We start from the raw sequence: 1,611 nt of genomic DNA, 5'->3' as shown, positions 1-1,611 counted from the left end.
TGTTGTTCTCAGCGTATGCAGCCCCCATAGAAATCCTATTATTTTCAAGTTTCTTATTTTATTTTCTGCTTTTATTGTCTCTCTGAAGGAATGCTGCTTCCTAATTAAGTGCATCAAAACCATAATATAGCAGCCCAAAGTATTTTCCTATTTTATTTCCCTGTAAAGGATTATTGCCAGAGGAGTGATCACTATTAGTGATATAGTAATCACTATTAGTAATACACGCTTATATTGTAATAATACTCAAACCCCGCATTTGTGATGGGACCCTGTTGTTCAAGACCCTGGAAACGCACAGAAATTCGTCAGTTTGTGTCCCAGAGCACTCCCAGAAATAGCCGTACATATTCTTCATGCTTTTCCTCAGTTTGCAGCATCACATTTAATTTTTGATTGACAGGCCCAATACTGACATACTTTGCCAATTTCTGGTCCAGATGCAATTTGGCTATTTGAAAAGAAACCCTCTCCATAATGGTATAATTTGAACCAGCATATCCTTCAAAACATGTATTTGGAGGTACTTCAGTTCAGGCTTGCACAATCTGAGCAACAGATAAACACATTATAGATCCTGGTATTTTTAACTGAAAGAAAAAACTGCCCTTGATGCTTCTAATTACGTAGCATATACCCCACTTGATATGACAGCCAAAGACAGGTAGGATGGAGCCGTCGTATTTTCACATTACTGTTTGCGTTGCAAATGCGTTCTGGCGACAAACGAGAAAGATCCCAGTTGCACACGCATTTCGCAGGAACACCCCAAAACCTTCGATTGCATTTTGTGTCCTGACTACACAACATTATTTAGAAAAATGAGAGGAAAAAACATTTCACACCCTGGAAGTGGGGGGGGGCAAGGGTGAGAGGGGGCAATTGCTCACTCCGATGTGAGTGCGTGGGGGTAGAGACTGCCATTCCCTTCTTCCTCTCCGGGCTGCATCCTGGAGGGTCTCGAGGTACCACCCCAGCCCGGAGCATCCCTCGCAGCAGAACACCAAGCAAGCTTCCCCGGTACCTTGTAACTTCTGGCTGTACTCGGTCCTGTCGGACTGACTCCTCCTCAAGGTGCTGTGGTCCCCGGCAGCGGCGGTGCTCTCCACCACGGGCTCCGTCCTCCTCCTCTCCCCCATGTACAGCTTGTTCCTCAGCAGGGCCAAATTCCTCCTCCTGCCCCCCACGCTTTCCTTCCCCGGCCAGTCCATGCTCGCCATGGCCAGTCTTGCTTGGTGGTGGTGGTGGGCAGCGGTGGGCAATAACTTGATTTGTAGGGAGGTGAACTGGGTGCCCAGGTGAAGGTTGGTTGCTTTGGGCTTGGTTTTGGAGCAGGGCTCTGCAGGGCCCCGGGGCTCAGCCCTGCCACCTGGCCCACAGCAGCTCCACCCCCGGGAAGCTGACGCCCCGGGCAGTGTTTGCATTCACCTGTCTTGTGTGCAACCAGGCCTGGCGGGGCCGGTTTCAGAGCCAGCCCCAAACCGCAGCCATACACGGCACCTTTCCCTGCTTCGGGGTACGTTCCTTCACCCCACCGTGGGTGCCGGCACCCCGAAGCGGAGTCGCATCCTCCCAGCTTTGCCTGGGCCATCCCTGCCATGGGCGAGCGGG

General features: G+C 50.8%; 1 protein-coding gene across 1 annotated transcript in view; it reads right to left on the bottom strand.

The window, feature by feature from the left end:
- The window catches only part of ARHGEF38 (Rho guanine nucleotide exchange factor (GEF) 38), a 36,731-nt gene extending 35,511 nt beyond the window's left edge, over positions 1–1,220 (bottom strand). Inside the window, exon 1 of the mRNA XM_009703403.1 lies at positions 1,025–1,220. Within this exon, the coding sequence (XP_009701705.1) occupies positions 1,025–1,220 (196 nt within the window). The remainder of the gene's footprint in view (positions 1–1,024) is intronic.
- Between the last annotated feature and the right edge of the window lie 391 nt (positions 1,221–1,611).

The sequence above is a fragment of the Cariama cristata genome, unplaced genomic scaffold, assembly GCF_000690535.1.
Source record: "Cariama cristata isolate BGI_N322 unplaced genomic scaffold, ASM69053v1 scaffold10117, whole genome shotgun sequence".
Lineage (NCBI taxonomy): Eukaryota > Metazoa > Chordata > Aves > Cariamiformes > Cariamidae > Cariama > Cariama cristata.
The sequence above is the reverse complement of the archived record's forward strand: the minus strand, read 5'-3'. Positions and strand labels throughout refer to the sequence as shown.